Source organism: Rhinoraja longicauda, chromosome 4, assembly GCF_053455715.1.
Source record: "Rhinoraja longicauda isolate Sanriku21f chromosome 4, sRhiLon1.1, whole genome shotgun sequence".
NCBI lineage: Eukaryota > Metazoa > Chordata > Chondrichthyes > Rajiformes > Arhynchobatidae > Rhinoraja > Rhinoraja longicauda.
The window spans coordinates 55,785,206-55,802,967 of record NC_135956.1 but is presented as its reverse complement, the minus strand read 5'-3'; the positions used below and the strand labels follow the sequence as shown (position 1 = coordinate 55,802,967).

General features: G+C 43.9%; 1 protein-coding gene across 2 annotated transcripts in view; it reads left to right on the top strand.

The window, feature by feature from the left end:
• Positions 1-17,762, top strand: part of LOC144592771 (arf-GAP with SH3 domain, ANK repeat and PH domain-containing protein 1-like) — a 161,833-nt gene that overhangs the window by 33,872 nt on the left and 110,199 nt on the right. For both annotated transcript variants that reach the window (XM_078397758.1, XM_078397759.1), the window contains exon 3: positions 7,772-7,844. In XM_078397758.1, the coding sequence (XP_078253884.1) occupies positions 7,772-7,844 (73 nt within the window). The remainder of the gene's footprint in view (positions 1-7,771; positions 7,845-17,762) is intronic.

The following is a 17,762-nucleotide window of genomic DNA, read 5'->3' as shown; positions in this document are numbered from 1 at the left end:
GGGCAGGACCTACACAGTGAATGGTGGGGCTCTGGGGAGTATTGTAGAGCAGAGGGATCTAGGAGTGCATGTACATAGTTCCTAGAAGGTGGTGTCTGGACACCATGTTACAGGAAAGATGTTGTCAAGTTGGAAGGGATACAGAGAAGATTTACAAGGATGTTGCCAGGACTTGAGGGTCTGAGCTATAGGGAGAGGTTGAACAGGCTGGGACTCTATTCCTTGGAATGCAGAAGGATGAGGGGTGATCTTATAGAGGTGTATTAATCATGAGAGGAATAGATCGGATAGACACAAGGAGTCTCTTGCTCAGAGTTGGGGAGTCGAGAACCAGAGGACGTAGGTTTAAGGTGAAGGGGGAAAGATTTAGTAGGAATCTGGGGGGTAACTTTTTAACTCAAAGGATGGAGAGTGTATGGAATGAGCTGCCAGAGGAGGTAGTTGAGGCAAGGACTATCTCAACATTGAAGAAACAATTGCACTGATACGTGTATAGGACAGGTTTGGAGGGATATTGGCCAAACGCGGGCAGGTGAGATGTGTGCAGATGGGATATATTGGTTGGTATGGGCAAGTTGGGCCGAAGGGCCTGTTTCCATGGTGTATGACTCTATAACTATTTCCTCTTTTATTATTACGAGTTTGCCTCTTCTGGTTGTGTGTATATGTTCTGTTTGTGCCGACATTGAATGCTTTTGGCTATATGTGCCCGACAAACTGCTTTTCAAGTTTTGTCTTTTATTTCTATCGAGCCTTGGTCATTTCCACCGATTGGCTTCTAATTTGGAGGTTATTTTCTTTAAGATCATGTGAAGCGTGACATTTAAAAAAAATAACGTTTATGATACTGTATAATTGATGGATATTCTTCTCAAATTTGTAACCGATTTGAAAATTTCAGGAATGTTGTTGCCGCCTTATAAAACTGAGTTGCCAATAAGACTAATGGAGAAGGGGGTTTGAAGTATTTCTTTTAATGCTTAATGATTGGGTAGTTTGTTATCAATGATGATGCAGGGATGCATGCATTGACATTCTCCTTAGAATTCAATATTGAACCCCTGGGGGTTGATCCTAAAGATAATGGGCTGGTTTTTGCACTTAGCAAAGAAATGAAGGAACTTGTCAATGATGGCGATAAAAGGCATACAGTGGAGATCTCACTGACAGGCTATAAATACTCAGGAACAAAAGAAGCTTCTTGTTGTTGAAGAAGCTGGGGACATTGCTCAGTTCATCATTGGTACTAACGTCCCCTCCATTGAAGGGACCTCAGCAAGTGGTGCATCAAGAAGGCAGCTAATATCAGACTAGCAAGGGCCTAGTTACACACTTCTCACTGCGACCCATTGAGAAGAAGGTGCGGGAACTTGAGGACAGTTGCCTCTAGGTTGAAGAACAACCTCTTCCCGTCAACCATCAGGTTCTTGAACCACCCTGTAAAAACCTAACCACCACCCTTAACCATCTCAACCCGACCAAACTGCAATGAACTTTGCACTACTACTGATATTCTATGCACTTTGGGTTTTGTCTAGTTTACGTAGAATAATATCATTTATTGCTGTTGTTGCATCTAATGTAAGAATTTCATTGTCTCGCTTCATATCCAGTATATATACCAAATAAATTACTGCTGTCTGGTGTCAAGGGTTTTTTAAAATATAAAATATCTTACAAAGTGCAAAGAAGAGTGAGAGACTTGGAAATTGAAGTATTATAACAAACCTAGGCTTGAACACAATTGTAAATGGGTTGATTAGTGAGTTTGCAGATGGCACAATGACTGCTCGAGCTACGGACTGCGACGAAGGGTATGCTTTAACTACACAAATGGGCAGAGTAATGGCAGATGGAGTTTATTCCGAGTCGGTGTGAAGTGTTGCACATTGGGAGGTCGAATGTAAAGGAGAAAGTATACTGTTAATAGCAAACCCCTTATGATTAGTAGAGGATAATTAGCTGCATGCATTAGGGGGTATTAGCTAAAGGGAGAGGTTGGACAAATTTGAATTGTTTTCTCCAGATCTTCGGAGGCTGACGGGAGATCTGATAGAATTATGTAAAATAGAGTCATGGATAAGATAGTCAGAACCTTTTTCCTACAGTGGAAATATCAAAGAATAGCGTGCATAGTTATACGGTGAAGGGGGCAAAGTTTAAAGGAGATGTTACACAGAGGGTGGTGGGTGCCTGGAATGTGCTGCTTGGCGTGGTGGTGGAGGTAAATACGATAGTGATGTTTACGAGGCTTTTAGATAAGTCTTTGGATGTGTAGGGAATGCAGGGTTATGGATCATGTGCAGGCAGATGAGATTAGTGTGGCGTGCATCATTTCGACACACACATGATGGGTAGAAGGGCCTGTTCTTGTGCTGTACTTTTCTGTTTTTGTTTAACCATTTAAAAAGTGTTTTATATTTTAATTGTGTTTAATGTTTTGTGATTTTAGTTAAATAGATATGACATGGTTTACAAATGTTGAGTTTTTGTCGGACATTTGGAATCATTCAATTACAATAACAACTGAAGGCTGGTAGTACCTCGAAGATAGACACAAAATGCTGGGGTAACTCAGCGGGAGAAGGAATGAGTTACGTTTCGGGTTGAGACTGTTCTTCACCCATTCCTTCTCTCCAGAGATGCTGCTTATCCCGCTTAGTTACTCCATCATTTTATGTCTATCTTTGGTGTAAACCAACATTTGCAGTTCCTTCTTACACATCTGCAGTTCCTTCCTACATGGGGATATAACCTCACTGGCTGTCAACACTATCCAGATGATGAGATGTGCTAATTATTCTCAGAGAGTCTGTGCAGAACTCTGAGTGTTGCCAGTACATTGGGAACCTGCTTTCCTGAAGAAGACTGCCTGAGACCCTATTAAAAAAAACAGACATGCAACTGCCAAGCTCATGTGGCTCATTGGTCAGAGCAGATCTGGTTTGTTACTTTTGTCTGTCATATTTATAAGATCCAAGCTCAATGGACTGCTTAAATTGCCATGGAATGTCCTATGTTGTTTTGTACAATTTGGATATAACTTGTGTTAGACAAATCTAAGAACCTGAAAAATATTGGATGTATGAAAGAGTGCAATTACAGGTTGAACCGATTTTCTGGCACCCTCGGTTCCAGAGCCTTTCTGGATTATCTGTTTTTCAGGACCAACAGAGGTCATGTGTTAATGAAATAACAATACATCCCTGGCCCACTAATGGCGCCCCTCCTGCGACTCTAAAGCGCATGGAGTGCCAGAAACTTTAACACAAATATAAAATATAAACTGAATGTGAATGGAATGACCTACCTACCCATCCCCCAGCCTCCACTTTTCTCCGGCCATTTCGCCACCACCTCCCCCCACTACTGCTGCCGACATACTCTTCATTGGAAGTGTCAGTAGATGAGAGGGGAAGGGGCACCACAGTGAGCGAGTGCATCTTGTCGTTGGCAGCGGCCTGAAGAAAGCGCTGTCCCAGGGGCGACAACATGAGTCGCAACAACAGCCAGTGAAGAAGGGCTTACTGGTGCAGACCAGTGGCATCGGTGCCTGGTGTTAAAGCGACATTAAGTGCTGGCGTAACTCAGCCAACTGAATCAGTCTGAGGAAGGGTCCCAATATCACCTATCCATGTTCTCCAGAGATCCTGAATTACTCCAGCACTTTGTGTCCTTCCATTGTGTGAAGATGGGCTCGCTGGTGCACCTCGGGAGTGGGGTCAGAAGTCAGGGAACCAAGTGGCCAGAAGACAGTGCGAGCCGAGGATGGGTTGGCAGGTCTGCCTGGTACATTCAACATCTGTTATAAGGGGGTGGTTAAAACAGGGTATTACTGTATTGTCTTTGCGAAACATTTAAGAGAGAAGATTGACAGCATAGTTGACTCTTTCAAGACAGAGGGACATGACCGGAAAGAACTCTCGCCACTCACAATGCCTTCTGTGGCTGCTCAGGAAATTTCAACCGAGCTCTTGTAATTTTGTCCAGATTACAGGGTGGGCAGACCATCAGTTGCTGGAAAATTGGTGTTGAACCTGTAGTAGCTCCTGTATTACGGCTTTGCATATTGAGTCTAAGTCCTGTGATTAATATTTTTGAAATCTTGAGTCCATGTCAATTAACTCCTTTGTTTAAAATTCCTCTCCAATTATATTTGTGTGGGAGCATTGAAATTGCCAAAATCAAAACCATTAATTACATCGTGTGGCAGTGAATGTCATGAATTGTCTAACCTCGTCCTGGACAAGCCTTCTGAAACTTTTGTATGTTCGATGACAGCACACTTTTTTATCTGATCAGTTCACCAGTCTGTAATCTCTGAAGTTTAGCTACCAAACCTCTTAAGATTGCACATTTCTCTATAAAGTGTGATGTCCCCAATAGTATAGAATAGAACAAGAGTTGGAGCACAGAGAGAGATTTAATTGCCTTGACTGATCAGCTTTTGCCATCTTGTGATTAATTGTGGAAGAATTTAATGGTAGTTTCAGGTATGTATAATATAGGCTTCCACTTCAGAAATACTTTTGTTGTAATTGCGTTCATCATCATTACATAATTATGATACAGGAAAATGACTCATTGCATCAATCCATAGGTTAAGTAATATTACTTAATCCATAGGTTAAGTAATATTACTGTGACTTTGCAAACTTGCCGAGAAATTGAGTTGCACAAATCTTTGCTTTTCAGCGTTGTGCAGTTGAAATTTCCTCCCCACCCCCACCAACAAATTGTGTTGCATTACTTGGTAAATTTGATAGAGTGCATCCGGGATCATGACAGCCATGTGTTACTGATACATATTTTGCATCAAGGCCATATAAAAGAACAACATTCCATGTCCAATGCTTTTATGTCTTAATCGCAGTAAAACTCCATAAAGGTTTGATTCTTTCCATTAGCTCAAGCCTAGATAGTTGCTGCCATCTTAATGCCACTACCTTGTCCTGACACCTGTTTTGGAACCATTATGGGACGGAGTATTTTAATAATAATAATAATAATGCATTACATTTATATAGCGCTTTTCATATACTCAAAGACGATTTACAGAGATTTAGAGAACATAGGGAAATGAATAAATAGATAAATAAGTAAATAAGTAAACAAACAGAGAAAGGAGACAGAAGGTGAGGTGACCTTCAGTGGTTGAAGGCAGTACTGAACAGGTGAGACTTCAGCGATGTTTTGAATGTGGTGAGTGTGGAGGAGTCTAACGGTTTGGGATAGTGAGTTCCATAGGGTGGGAGCAGCGATGGAGAAAGCCCTGTCCCCCCAGGATCTGAGTTTGGTCCGGATGTGGGGGGGATGGGAGATTGGCAGCAGCAGAGCGGAGGGTGCAGGTGGGAGTGTGCCTGTGGAGGAGGTCGGTCAGGTAGGATGGGGCCAGGTTATGGAGGGCTTTGTAGGTTATGAGGAGGATTTTGTACTGGATTTTGCTTAAGTGTGTAACACGTTTGCAGAGAGGGTTAACAAAAATAAATGATTTTTAGATTTAGAGATACAGCGCGGAAACAGGCCCTTCGGCCGACCGAGTCCGCGCCGCCCAGCGATCCCCGCACATTAACACTATCCTACACACATTAGGGACAATTTTTACATTTACGCAGTGAATTAACCTATATACCTGTACGTTTTTGGAGTGTGAGAGGAAACCGAAGATCTCGGAGAAAACCCACGCAGGTCACGGGGAGAAGGTACAAACTCCGTACAGACGGCGCCCGTAGTCAGGATCGAACCTGAGTCTCCGGCGCTGCATTCACTGTAAGGCAGCAACTCTACCGCTGCGCCACCATGCCGCCCTCCTGATGAAATGTCCACCTGGTGCATTCTTTTGGATACACCAGAATTTCAAGACCAAGTTATCGATACGATGTGTACTCTTTATGGTGGGACTAGAAAATGGGGTGAAATGGATTTAGGAAGGGTGGAGCAGTGGTAGAGTTGCTGCCTTATAGTGTTGGGTTTGATGCCGACTACGGGCGCTGCCTGTACGGAGCTTTTACATTCTCCCTGTGACCTGGTGTGTTTTCTCCGGGTGCTTAGGTTGCCTTCCACATTCTTGCAGGTTTTTAAGTTAATCAGCTTCTGTAAATTATCCCTAGTGTGTAATAATAATAATAATAGTGCATTACATTTATATAGCGCTTTTCAAACACTCAAAGACGCTTTACAGGGATTTCTAGAACATAGAGAAGTGAATAAATAGATAAATAAGTAAACGAACAGAGAAAGGAGACAGAAGGTGAGGTGATCTTCAGTGGTTGAAGGCAGTGCTGAAGAGGTGAGACTTCAGTGATGGTTTGAATGTGGTGAGTGAGGAGGAGTCTCTGACGGTTTGGGGTAGTGAGTTCCATAGGGTGGGAGCAGCGATGGAGAAAGCCCTGTCCCCCCAGGATCTGAGTTTGGTCCGGATGGGGGGGGACAGGAGATTGGCAGCAGCAGAGCGGAGGGTACAGGTGGGAGTGTGCCTGTGGAGGTGGTCAGTCAGGTAGGATGGGGCCAGGTTATGGAGGGCTTTGTAGGTCATGAGGAGGATTTTGTATTGGATTCTCTGGGGGATGGGGAGCCAGTGGAGTTTGTAAAGGACGGGGGTGATATGGTCACGGATCGGGGAGTGGGTGAGTAGACGGGCAGCGGAGTTTTGAATGTATTGAAGTTTACTGATGATTTTTGAGGGTGAGCCATAGAGGAGGCTGTTGCAGTAGTCCAGACGGGAGGTGATGAAGGCGTGGATGAGGGTTTCTGCAGCTGTGAAGGAGAGGGATGGACGGAGACGGGCAATGTTTTTGAGGTGGAAGAAGGCTGTCTTTGTGATGTGTTTGATGTGTTTGTCGAAGGAGAGGGTTTGATCAAAGATGATTCCAAGATTCCGGATGTGAGGGGAGGTAGGATAGAACTAGTGTATGGGTGATCGTTGGTGCGCTGGAGATGTTGCCATGCCGTATCTCTAAACTAATAAAAGCCAGTATAATTAAACTGAATTACTCAAGCTCTACTTGGTTTTCTTTGTGTATACAGCAAATCCCTGTTATAATGGACCATGCAGGAGGGGATACTATGTAATTTCTGTAATTTCTGCATGGTAAAACCGAAATGTATAAAAATACCCTTAAATAAAATCTGATAAGATTTAGTTTACTACCTTTTAAATTTGGTACTTTCAAAATTGCCCTTTTCAAGTTCTATTTTGAAAATACTTAAAGATATATTATGGAAATAATTAATGGAAAAGTTTTCATGGTATTTGACAACTTTGCAATAAATTAGTGTCTCCTTTTCAGGTGGTTTGGGTTCACCTAGGTTAAATGCTTGTTATTTCATTTTGCTGCTGTGCCAGTACATATCTGCTGAGTATCTTAGTCACATTTCCCGACAATCTTTGCTTTTGAGATGACCCCATTTCTGATCATGTGATTTATTCTTCAAACTATTGCATTTGGAGCTTACCTTTGTTCTTTTTAATACATCACAGTAGATCGTGACAAAAAACAAATACAACATTTTGGCATTTTGTATGGATGTTTTTAAATGTTGCGCTGTTATAAATCTTATTTGATTACCATTTGAATCCCCTTTATAACAAATCCCCTTCAGAATAGTAGTTGATAAGTAGCTTTCAATGATGAATGAAAGTCAGGGTGGAAAATGACATTCTGCATTTTTTAAATTATTATTAGGTGAATATTTTATTATATATGTCGCAGAAAAGGCGTTGCGATAAGAAACTTGCTTACTGTTTCGTTTCCATTGTTTCCTTTTATAGGCGTTAGATTTGGACAAAAATGCACTACAAAAAGTAAAGAAATCAGCAAAATCAATAAACAATTCAGGTCAAGGTATGTTTTAGTATTATTCATTTGTATTCATAAGCAAATATCTGTATATAAGGAATGTAATTTATATCTGTTTCATTAAAGAAAACTGTTAAACAGTTGGATGATCAGTATTCCCACAGTTAAATGCAGTTTACTGTAATTAACAAGGTGCTAGTTGTAAATGTTTAAAGATGATAGGAATAGTAAAAAAATAAGACTAAACCTTTTAGCATAAAAGTTCTTTGGCGTTTGAATTCTATTTCTCAAAACCCAATGTAAACATCAAAATATTGGTGTTCAATGTTGTGCTGCTATATCATGGACAACTGGTCAAAGAAATTCTAGCCTGTTTTTGACATGGAATTGGTGCAGTCTGTATGTTCTGGCGCGGGAAGTTCTAGTCAGCTATCAATGCTACAATTTTTAGGGAGTTTTTCTAAATATACCCATTACTTTCTAACACGATACCTCTCTTCCACATCTCTAGTTGAAGAAGTAAGTAAGCCGCCAATGTGTCCAGAAATGTCCTGTCCAAGCCATTGTGAACAATGCAATATACCCCTTCAATTCATTATGGGTTCCCTTGAGTAGATTTATTGGGGCCTCATATCTCGCACATTGACAAATGCATTACAATTGGAAAAGCAGTGAATCAACATGAACTGCAGCAGCAAATGTATTTCTCACATGCTGTACTTGGGAGGGATCAGTCTATTGTCTATTGAAATAGTTGAATGGCTCTGAAATTTAATGTCCTAGTGATACCATAATTGACATACACTTTAAATCCATGTGACTTCATCCACAAGCGAGGAGAATAATTCATCACTTGTAGTGTTCAGCAATCTCTCTTCCCCCCCATTTTTTTGTTTGAGTGGAGACCTTGGTGAATGGTCATTCTAAGATTAATTGCAATCTTGTTAAGTAGCTTTATTTATTCTGCAACATTTTCTTTATCTGGGAGCCCATGCATATCTACCAGTCATGGGATGGAAGCTTGAATGAATTGCTAACCGTTCCTTTCAAAACTGCTGGTATTTTTCCTAGGTTCAGGATTCCTGTGGGAATGCAAAAGTACTCAACTTGCTGCCTGATCTCCAATGGCAATTTCTTGACTAGGCTCTAACTTTATACTCCACATGGAGCCCAGCAGCAGAGCATGATCGCATTGCCATTTATCAGTAGTTATGCTTGCAAAACTGCACATGTGCCAGTTCTAATCGGGCCAAGCACAAAGGTAGACATTAATTTGACTGGAGGAGAATAGCTATGAAAAGAAGATAGGTAAATACGATGTACATTTAAGTTGTTTGAGTAGAACGTTTTAATGTTTTCAGTTATGTCAGTGTTTTTTAAGTGATTTTATTTGTAGTAATTGTTTGAAAGTCTCATTGTATACTTAATTTTTTTTAAACATCCAGGAAAGCTATAATCAGCTGACAAAATGTAGGAGCAAAACTTAGACAACTATCTTGTGATGGGGGTCAGGGAAGGTGACAACAGTGTTCCAGGTTGCCCAGATAAAGGCATGACATTGCTTGCAGGTTTGTTGTCATAATAGGGCGAGTATAAAACAGAACAGAGATTCTGAAAATACTCATAACGGGTCAGGCATCATCTGTGGAGAGAATATCAGGATGATGATCTTTTGTCAGAACTGGGAAAATTTAGGGGGAGGAGTGGGGAGAAGAAGAGGAATGCTTGTTCTATGGTGGTAAACAAGAGAAAATGGATGGCACGGATAAGTGGTTAAAAAGGACTGTTAATGGCAACTCGTCTGTCTTGAGCGGGTGTAAAGAAGAGATAAACAACCATTCTGGAGCTGTTAGGTACATAACGTAGCAGTTGCTGGAAATCTGAAACAAAGGAGAATGCGTTGGAAACCCAGGAAATGAGGCACCATATGTGGAGAGAGAAAAGCTGAGTTACATTAGAACTGGTCAGAGATTGAACAACTGTAGCTGCTGGAAATCCAGAACAACAGCATTTGGCAGGTCAGGCAGCATCCCTGGAGAGAGAGAGAGAGAAACGGAGCTAATACTCCACCATGCCCCACCATCTGCCCCTCACCCCTGAAACATCACCTGATCTGCAGACCCCCCACCCCAGTATTTTGTTTTTACATCTGATTTGACCTGGTCTGACAAAAAAACAGCCACAGCGTGCCTTCAGATAAACTGTGATATTGTTTCTTGATCTTATGCTGGGCAACTTGAATAAAGGTTTCTGCAAAGTTTTCGTTAAATCTGCATTTGATTTCTCCGGTATAGATGAGATGGCTGCTGTACGCTAAATTGGAAGAAGTGCAACAGAATTACTGTTTCACCTGGGAGTGTTTTGGTCCCTTGATCGGCGTATCTTTCTGAATCTTACTGAAGGTGGAGCAGAACGAGAGATTACCTGTTGAACATTGACGTTGGCTGAGTGGGAAGTCAAAGCAAACAAACCCTATTCTTGCTATAAGTGAGAAGAGAGGAATTGTGAACAGATGTGCAGAAAATGGAACAAACTTGATTTTCAGCCCTGGCAAATAATGAGGTAACCACCATTAAATAAGAGAGAATTCCTTAGAAGCAGTTGTGTGGTAAGTGTTACCTTGAGAGTATTGTGAGGGATAGGATATACAGGCATTTGGATGGGCAAGGGCTGACTGGGGATAGTCAGCATAGCTTTGTACGTGGGAGGTCGCGTCTCTCAAATCTGATTGATTTTTTTGAAGACGTCACCTAAAAGTTCGATGAGGGCAAAGCTGTAGGTGTGTACATGGATTTCAGTAAGCCGTTCGACAAGGTTCCACATGGTAGGCTGCTCTGGAAGGTTAGATCGCAAGGGATCCAAGGAGAGATAGCTGAATGGATGGCAAATTGGCTCCATGGAAGGAAGCAGAGGGTTATGGTGGAAGGTTGCTTCTCGGACTGGAGGCCTGTGACTAGTGATGTGCCTCAGGGTTTGGTGCTGGTACTGTTTGTCATCTACATCAATGATTTTTATGAGAACATAAAGGGCAAGGTTAGCAAGTTTGCTGATGATGCAAAAGTTAGTGGTTTTGCAGATAGTGAAGATGGTTGTGATAGATTGCAACAAGACCTGGATTGATTGGCCAGGTGGGCTGAGGAATCCAAGGGGTAACCTTTTCACACAAAGGATGTTGGGTGTGTGGAACAAGCTGCCAGAGGTAGTTGAGGCTGGGACTATCCCATTGTTTAAGAAACAGTTAGACAGATATATGGATAAGACAGGTTTGGAGGGAAATGGACTAAGCGCAGGCAAGTGGGACGAGTGTAGCTGGGACATTGTTGGTCTATGTGGGCAAGTTGGTCCAAAGGACCTGTTTCCATACTGTATCACGCTATGACTCTCTCAGAATAGATGGGAAGAGCTGAAGAACGCCCCTGAGTGGGGGTTGTATGGGAAAGAGCTAAAAGTGCAGGTGTTGTCTCTTCCCAGGTTGCATGGGATGATAAGTGAGAAAGGAAGTGGGTGTTGGTGGTGAAGGAAGAGCAAATTGTATTGGAAAAGCAAACTGGGGAATTGTGATTTAATGAAAGGGAAGGAAGGGAAAGGAATGCCTAGTGGTGGCATCTTGCTGAAGGTGGTGGAACTTATGGAGGGTGAAACATTGATTGTGTAGTGTGTTGAGGTGGCAGGCCAGGACAAGGGGAACCCTATTCTTGCTTGAATGAGTTGAAGAGATGAGATCAGAGTTGCTGAAATGGAACAAATATGGTTGCCATCAAGAGAAACTCTCAGTTGAGAACAGAAGGCATTTCAGAAGCTCTGACATGTAAAGTGTTGTCATGTGAACAAGTGCAATGATGTTAGAGAAACTGGAATATTTGAATTGAGTCCTTGCAAGAAATTGGGAAAGAAATGTGATTTAAATAGCTGTGGAAATCTATGGGCAGTCTTTAACTCTTCCCATCTATTTGGATAACAATTCTTACCACACAATAGCTTCTGAGGAACTTTCTCTCATTTAATGGTGGCTACCTTATAGTTGCCAGGGCAGTCAATCATGTTTGTTCCATTTTCAGTTGAGCACATCTGTGCTCAACTCCTCTCTTCCCACCCATAGGAAGAATAGGGTTTCATTGCTTTTACTTTGTACTTGGCCAACTCCATGTTCAATACGTCATCTCTAGTTTTGCTCCATCTTCAGTAAGCTGACACTGCTGTAATTTCTACATGTTGAAACCAATATATATAGAAATTACCTTTAATAAAATCTGACCATATGTACTTTAACCACATGTAATTTTTTTCTATTACAAATCTCAAATTGTGGAGTACAGAGGTAAATAAATAAATGATGGATCTTTGTCCCAAGCATTATGGAGGGCACTGTAGCCACTCTGCATCTTGTTACCTTCCCGCTGCAACTTAATCCTTGGACTGTACACTGTTTCCCCAACAAAAAGCCCTGGGTCACCAGTGACATAAAGGCCCTTCTCAACCAGAAGAAGAGGGGCTTCAGGAATGGTGACAGGGAGGCGGTGAAGTGGGTACAGAAAGACCTAAAGGCGTGACTAAGACCTGTCCTGGCTGGAGTGGAAACCAGCAGAAAAACATGAGATATGTGTGGAGCAGGATGAAGAACATTACACGCTACAAGAAGACCATTGGCCTGGGGAGGGAAAGCAATCAGGAGTAGGCCAATGAGCTAAACCTGTTTATTAATAGATTTGATGGTGGGGCCTCTACCCACCCTCCCCCCTGCTCCCCAACAGTCTCTCCCCCCCCCCCATCCCCCTGGTCCACCTTCTCTGCCCTTTCTTTGCCGAGCATGACCATCGAGGCTGAGCAGGTGAGGAAGGAGGTGAGCAGACTCCGCCCAGGCAAAACTGTGGGTCTCGATGGTGTCAGCCCTAGTGTAGTCAAGGCGTGTGCCATTCAGTTGTGTGGAGTGCTACAGCATACCTTCAACCTGAGCCTGGAGAGGGCTTCTGTGATGTGGAAGACATCCTGCCTGGTTCCTGTACCAAAGAGGATGCACCCCAGCTCCTCCAAAGACTACAGACTGGTGGCGCTAACTTCACACATCATGAACTCCCTGGAGCAGCTGGTGCTCACTCGCCTGCGACCCCTGGTTAAACCCTGTCTGGACCCCCTGCAGTTCGCTTACCAGGCAAAGATGGGGGTTGAGGATGCCAGCAGCCACCTGCTCCATCGTTCCTGTGGTCACCTGGATAAGCATTGTGAGAGTCATGTTTTTTTACTTCTCCATTGCTTTTAACATGATCCGACTTGCACTGCTAGGGAACAAACTGACGAAGATGCGGGTGGATGCTCCATTGGTGTCCTGGATCACCAACTACCTGACTGAACGACCACAATATGTCAGGCTACAGAAATGTGTCTCGGACATGGTGGTGACTAACACAGAGGCCCCACAGGGGACGGTCCTCTCTCCCTTCCTGTTTACCACCTACACCTCAGACTTCAGATATAACTCTGCCTCCTGCCACCTGCAGATGTTTTCAGATGACTGCAATTGTGGGCTGCATCAGTGAGGGGAGGGAAGTTGAATACAGAGGTGTAGTCAACGACTTTGTTGAGTGGTGTGGGCTGAATCACCTGCAGCTTAACACCGACAAGCCGAAGGAGTTGGTGGCCGTCTTTAGGAGGAGAGGAACACCCCTGTCCCCTATCTCCATCAATGGTGGGATTGTGTAGTTTACCAGGAAATACCTGGGAGTGCACCTGGACAGTAAACCACTGGTCCAGGAACGCCGAGGCCCTGTACAAGAAGGGACAGCCGCCTGTACTTTTTGGGAAGACTCTGCTCCTTCAATGTCTGCCGTGAGATGCTGCAGATGTTCTATAGATCGGTGGTAGCCAGTGCCATATTCTTCACTGCGGTGTGCTGGGGCAGCAGGGTGAAGGCTGCGGATGCCAATAGGATCAACAAACTTATCAGGACGGCTGGCTTCGTCCTGGGGGCAGTGTTGGATTCTTGGGAGGTGGTCTTGGAGGGGAGGATGCTCCTCAAACTGCAAGGCATCCTGGATAATACTGCTCGCCCCCTCCACGACACACTGGTCAACCTGAGGAGTACCTTCAGCAACAGAATGGTTCCACCAAGATGTTGGACAGAATGCCACAGGAGATCCTCCTTCCCTGTGACTATGAAACTTCACATCTCCCCCTTCTGTCGTGGGGTAGACTGAGACTGAACCCCCCCTCCACCTCCTCAATCTTTGCACATCCACAAGTCTTACCACTCGTCACTTTATTTTCATGTTTCATGTATTTTGTGTTTTTTATGACTTGGCAAATTAATTTCCCTCCTGGGATAAATAAAGTTATTTCATATCATAACTGCAGGAGATTATACAAACTATTCTTTCACCTATTCCCAGTACTTAGGGACCAAAACACTCACTCCAGGTGAACAAATTTGGTGCTCACATTGTGACCTCCCGACATTGGAGAAACCAAATGCAGCTTGGAGACTCCTTTGCTGAAATCCTACATCCTACCCAATTTTGAGTTGCCTGTCTCTTTATTCTCCCATCCACTCCCACTCTGAGCACTGACTTTCTTTTCGCCCGAGGCTCAAGTTCCAATTCAACAGTTTCAGACAATTAATCTTTAAAATTGTGTTAAAACTGAAAATACTAAGGTTGATCATTACATCAGCTGGTGGCCTTGGTTGACTCAGGGTCGGGTTGGGGAGAACTTTCCGCAGAGGTTGTGTATTTCTCTGCAGATACCTGGTCAGTTGAATGTTTCCAGCATTCTCCTTCACTTCAGATTCCACTGGATGCTGTATTCTGTATTACAATAACAGTGTGTTTTGCTTTGGTTGTTTTTCCTCTATTGCTGTTCTAGACAGATGAACAGCCATTAATAAGCTGCTTTCGTCCAATCAATTTACACCACTGTTATCCATTTCCTTGTTATCTGTCCTTCACAGACATTATTTTATTCACCCATTCCTCCCCTTTCTCTAAATGTTCCCAGTTCTGACAAAAAAAATCATCAGCCTGAAAAGTTAACTGTTTCTCTCTCCACAGATGCTGCTTGACTGCTGAGTATTTTCTGTTTTTTATTTCAGAGATTTACAGCATCTGCAGTTACTTGCTTTTGACAAGGTAAGTTTGCACTACTTCCGTCTGTCAGCTGCAAGTGTGGGTGCCTTTGACCCAATGGCGAGTTCTGACCCATTAAATCAAGTGACTGGTATTAATTTCTTTTTTCCAACATTAATACTTCTTTCCAAAACCATGAAGTCTGCATAATGGTGTGGTCCAAGTTGTATTTCCTTTTACAAAGGAATGTTAACCCTATATTTCTAATGTGCAAGGGAAAGGTAAATCTACCACTTAGAAATGTTTTCCTTTCAAGGTGGCTTTCTTGCTATATTTTACAAATTTGGACTGTGTTCTCTGTATTGGTGTTTTTATTTGTTTTACCCTCTATTTCATTATTGAAAAGCTCTGCTTTGCAATGGTTCAAGAGGCAGCTCAACACCACCTTCTCAAGGGCAATTAGGGATGGTCATTTAAATGCTGGCTCAGCCTGTGAGGCCCGCATCCCTTGAACAAATTAAAAAGTGCTTTACTTTGAGATTAGCATTTATGTCGGTGAGAGGGAATGTGTAATTTAAATCTAGACGGAATATCGCAGGTGTTTTCCATCTTGAGCTTTTCTCAATCTTCTCTTACTATCAGCAAAGTTTGAATCTTTAAATACACTAGTACAAAAATTTGCCAAATAGCTTGACTGGGAAAGCTTGCAATGTTTTATATACAGGATATACACTGATGAGCCAAAACATTATGTCATCATGGGCACTCTGACCGACCGGTCTGTGGCTACGCAGCCCCATGCGCAACAGGGTGCGATGCACTGTGTATTGTGACACATTCCTCCCGTGACCACCATTAAAATTTTCTGTGACTTATGCCACAATGGACCGGTTCGGAGCAGACGAGATAGCCTTTGTTGCCCTCGCGCAAAAAAAAAGCCTTGGGTGCCCAACGCCCGTTGCCGGTTTGTGGTTTGTCCCTCCTCGGACCACCGTTGGTAGGTACTCACCACTGCTGACCGGGAGCACGCCACAAGCCTTGCCATTTCAGAGATGCTCTGACCCAGCCGTCTGGTCACAACAATTTTTCCCTTGTCAAAGTCGCTCAAGTCTTTACTCTTGCCCATTTCTTCTGCATCCAACGTATCAACTTCAAGAACTGACTGTTCACTTGTCAGTCTGTAAAGGTCGGGAAGTTGGAGAGAGGACGACCATTGGCTGAAAGTAAGTACCTGTTAATAGTGGTAGAAACGGCAGTTTAAAAAGAGCGCCAATAGGGCACTGTTATCAATCGGTAAAGGTCGGGAAGTTGGAGAGAGGACGACCATTGGCTGAAAGTAAGTACCTGTTAATAGTGGTAGAAACGGCAGTTTAAAAAGAGCGCCAATAGGGCACTGTTAATCAGTCTGTAAAGGTCGGGAAGTTGGAGAGAGGACGACCATTGGCTGTAAGTAAGTGGGAATTACAGTGTAATAAGTCAGTCAGAAGAGAATACGTGGATTGGTTGATCATTTAACTGGTAAATTGGACAATCAGGCAATTTAATTGGTGATATAAGCAAGACTTGCAAAAGGGTGCAGCCCTGTCCGGGTGCAGCCCTGTGAGAAAAGTGCCCTGTGAGAAAAGTGCCCTGTGAGAAAAGTGCCCTGTGAGAAAAGTGCCCTGTGAGAAAAGTGCCCTGTGAGAAAAGTGCCCTGTGAGAAAAGTGCCCTGTGAGAAAAGAGCCCTGTGAGAAAAGTGCCCTGTGAGAAAAGTGCCCTGTGAGAAAAGTGCCCTGTGAGAAAAGTGCCCTGTGAGAAAAGTGCCCTGTGAGAAAAGTGCCCTGTGAGAAAAGTGCCCTGTGAGAAAAGTGCCCTGTGAGAAAAGTGCCCTGTGAGAAAAGTGCCCTGTGAGAAAAGTGCCCTGTGAGAAAAGTGCCCTGTGAGAAAAGTGCCCTGTGAGAAAAGCGCCCTGTGAGAAAAGCGCCCTGTGAGAAAAGCGCCCTGTGAGAAAAGCGCCCTGTGAGAAAAGCGCCCTGTGAGAAAAGCGCCCTGTGAGAAAAGTGCCCTGTGAGAAAAGTGCCCTGTGAGAAAAGTGCCCTGTGAGAAAAGTGCCCTGTGAGAAAAGTGCCCTGTGAGAAAAGTGCGAGTCTTTGGCTGCGAGTCTTCGGCGAGGTGAGGAGGTTACAATTGTTTTAAGCCAGACACAAGGTAATGGCGGAAAAGTTGGTGCAGTGTGTTTCCTGCAGGATGTGGGAAGACAGGGACGTCGCTGGAGCTTCTGGGAGCTACACCTGCAAGAACGGTGTCCAGGTGCAGCTCCTGAAGGGACGTGTGGTGGAGTTGGAGAGGCAGTTGGATGACCTCAGGGCCATCCGGGAATGCGAGAGTTTCCTCGACAGGACCTATTGTGAGGCTGTCACGCCAAGGGTCCAGGTCGAGCGAAGGTGGGAGACTGTTTCAGGGGGGAGTGGACGAGGACTACAGGAGACCCCAGTGGCTGTGCCTATTGCAAATAGGTATACCCTCTTGGGAACTGTCGGGGCAGAAGACGTTACCAGTCCGAGTGGCGGACCTGTTGGCAAGGATACTCGACAGGGGAGACCGAAGTCAGGAAGAGCCGTAGTGGTCGGTGACTCCATCGTCCGAGGGACGGACAGAAGATTCTGTGGCAGCAGGAGGGACTTGAGGATGGTCTGTTGCCTCCCTGGTGCCAGGGTTCAACACATCACGGACCGGCTTCAGAAAATCCTAGTGAGGGAAGGCGATCAACCTGAAGTCGTTGTGCATGTGGGCACTAATGACGTCGGGCGGAAGAGGAAGGAGGTGCTACAGCGGGAGTTTAGAGAGTTGGGAAAAACACTGAGAAGTAGGACGTCGAAGGTGGTTATCTCTGGACTGCTACCGGTACCTCGTGCTGGTGAGGCCAGG